At 46.9% G+C, this 1,968-nt stretch overlaps 1 protein-coding gene across 1 annotated transcript in view; it reads right to left on the bottom strand.

The window, feature by feature from the left end:
• The window catches only part of EGFLAM (EGF like, fibronectin type III and laminin G domains), a 66,144-nt gene that overhangs the window by 20,917 nt on the left and 43,259 nt on the right, over positions 1-1,968 (bottom strand). The window contains exon 11 of the mRNA XM_012558919.2: positions 593-736. Within this exon, the coding sequence (XP_012414373.2) occupies positions 593-736 (144 nt within the window). The remainder of the gene's footprint in view (positions 1-592; positions 737-1,968) is intronic.

Below are 1,968 nucleotides of genomic sequence, written 5' to 3'. Positions count from 1 at the left end.
GTCCTGTCTCCTGAGTTGTATCTTGTTACTTCAAATTGCTCCTGATCCTGAGTTGTAGCCTGTTACTTCCCTAATAAAGCATATAACCATGAATATGGTCTGCTGGAAACCCTCGTGGTGTAGTGCTTAAGTGGTACAGCTGCTAACCAAAAGGTCAGCAGTTCAAATCCACCAGGTGCTCCTTGGAAATTCTATGGGGCATTTTTACTCTGTCCTGTAGGGTCGCTATGAGTTGGAACCGACTTGACAGCACCTAACAACAAACAACAAAAACGTGGTCTGCTGAGCCCTGTGTGGCTATTGCAAATGAATTATCAAACCCAGCAGGGAAGTAGAGAGTGCCGTGGTGGGGGCCAGGTGGCGAGGGGAAGGCTGGTGTCAGAAAAAGTTGACAAAGTTGGAATGAAAACGTTGTAGAGTGGAGGTATGTCTGACCTCTACCTCATAGGAACCAGCTTTGTGCTGATCCTGAATCTTATCCCTTGGGAATCTAGATAAGTGCAGACACTAAATTACAGACACCGTGCGGCATGATCTGCACTATCTGAGAAAAGTCACAGGCGATGCTGAAGGCAGCTGGCAATGAAATTACCTGAACACCAGGGCTCCATCCCGAAGGCCCAGGGAAATGAAGTCACTGCTGGGTCTCATGGGGCTGTCTCCCCTCCACATCAACAGGCCATCCTTGGCAGTTGTCTTAAATCTCATGAATGCATTTGATCTTGATCCTGACACCCTGGAGGAAATACACAAAGAATTCCACTGAATTAACCAGTCCCCAACAACATTTGTAGTCCCAATTTCGTCTGCCAGCCAGGAGCAACCAAGTGTAAGGATAATCTGGCATTTTTCACACTTACTGTTAGGAGATTAGAAAGGGCATGATCACCATGAATCCCACCATGGGTCTAGAAGTCTAGCTTGCTCACTCTGCAGCAGCGTTGTCCACCCTGAGTATGGTGAAATCTCATGAGAGAGCATTTGCCGTGTCACAGACTACGGCCAATACCATGGTCCCAGGCTGCAGCCCCCATACACATCCCAGTCTTTTCCCTTTCCTGTCCTATCACTCAAAGGGTCCTTGGAAAACTGCTCCCCACAGCCCAACAGAAAGTAGATTTCTTAATTGCCAAAAGGTTCAAGATAGCAGCTACTCTGAGCTATGATCATGGCTGTGGATGGCCAGCTCTGATGGTGACTGTCCTTGGGGCCAGTGACTAGACAGGGGCAGAGTCTCAGACAAAGAAGATGGCTTGATAAGACAGAGGCCTCGAGGAATGTTGGGGTAGAGGTAAAGGTGAAGAGGAACAGGAAGCTAGGAGGAAAGGAGAGCTGCTCAGTGAGGTCAGGCCCCAGATTCTGGAGCCAAGGCTGGGAATAGGATCACATGCTTATGTGCGCTTACCAGTTTTACTCAAAAATTTATTCCCACTAAAGTGATCAGTGCTGGATTTACATAGGAAGGAGAACAAGTGCAACGTCCTTTAATCAAAATTGAGGAAGGAATAAACATAATTTAATATTTCTGTGAATATGCACTATTGGAAAAGTTTCTTTTTCCATTCTTCTATCACTTGTGCTATCCTTCTGTTTTCCCCACATACCTGGGCCTGGGGCTGAACAGTGCATTCAGTAGTGAACAGTGGAAGGCACTTTGCCTAGTCTTCCCAGAGCCTGGTCTAGACAGGAAGAGACCAAGCTTGCCTTCCTCGTGCAGGGCTTCAGAGTGGTGAGGGTCCATGATAGTGACTTTTTTCCACCAGCTCTACAAGGCCAGGTGTAAAGCAAACCAGCCCTGGTCCATTCCGCAGACACCAGCTTTTCCTAATATTTTGTTTCAAATCTCTTTCCTTTCCTGCTTGCCTTGGGTATATTGATTGGTATAAGCCAGTCATGGTGGTGCCATTTCTCTTGCCAGTGACTGGTGGACATGTGACTACTATATTGTCCAATGAGAAGAAGAATTTT

The sequence above is a fragment of the Trichechus manatus genome, unplaced genomic scaffold, assembly GCF_000243295.1.
Source record: "Trichechus manatus latirostris isolate Lorelei unplaced genomic scaffold, TriManLat1.0 scaffold00197, whole genome shotgun sequence".
Taxonomy (NCBI): domain Eukaryota; kingdom Metazoa; phylum Chordata; class Mammalia; order Sirenia; family Trichechidae; genus Trichechus; species Trichechus manatus.
This window is presented reverse-complemented; position numbering and strand designations above follow the sequence as displayed.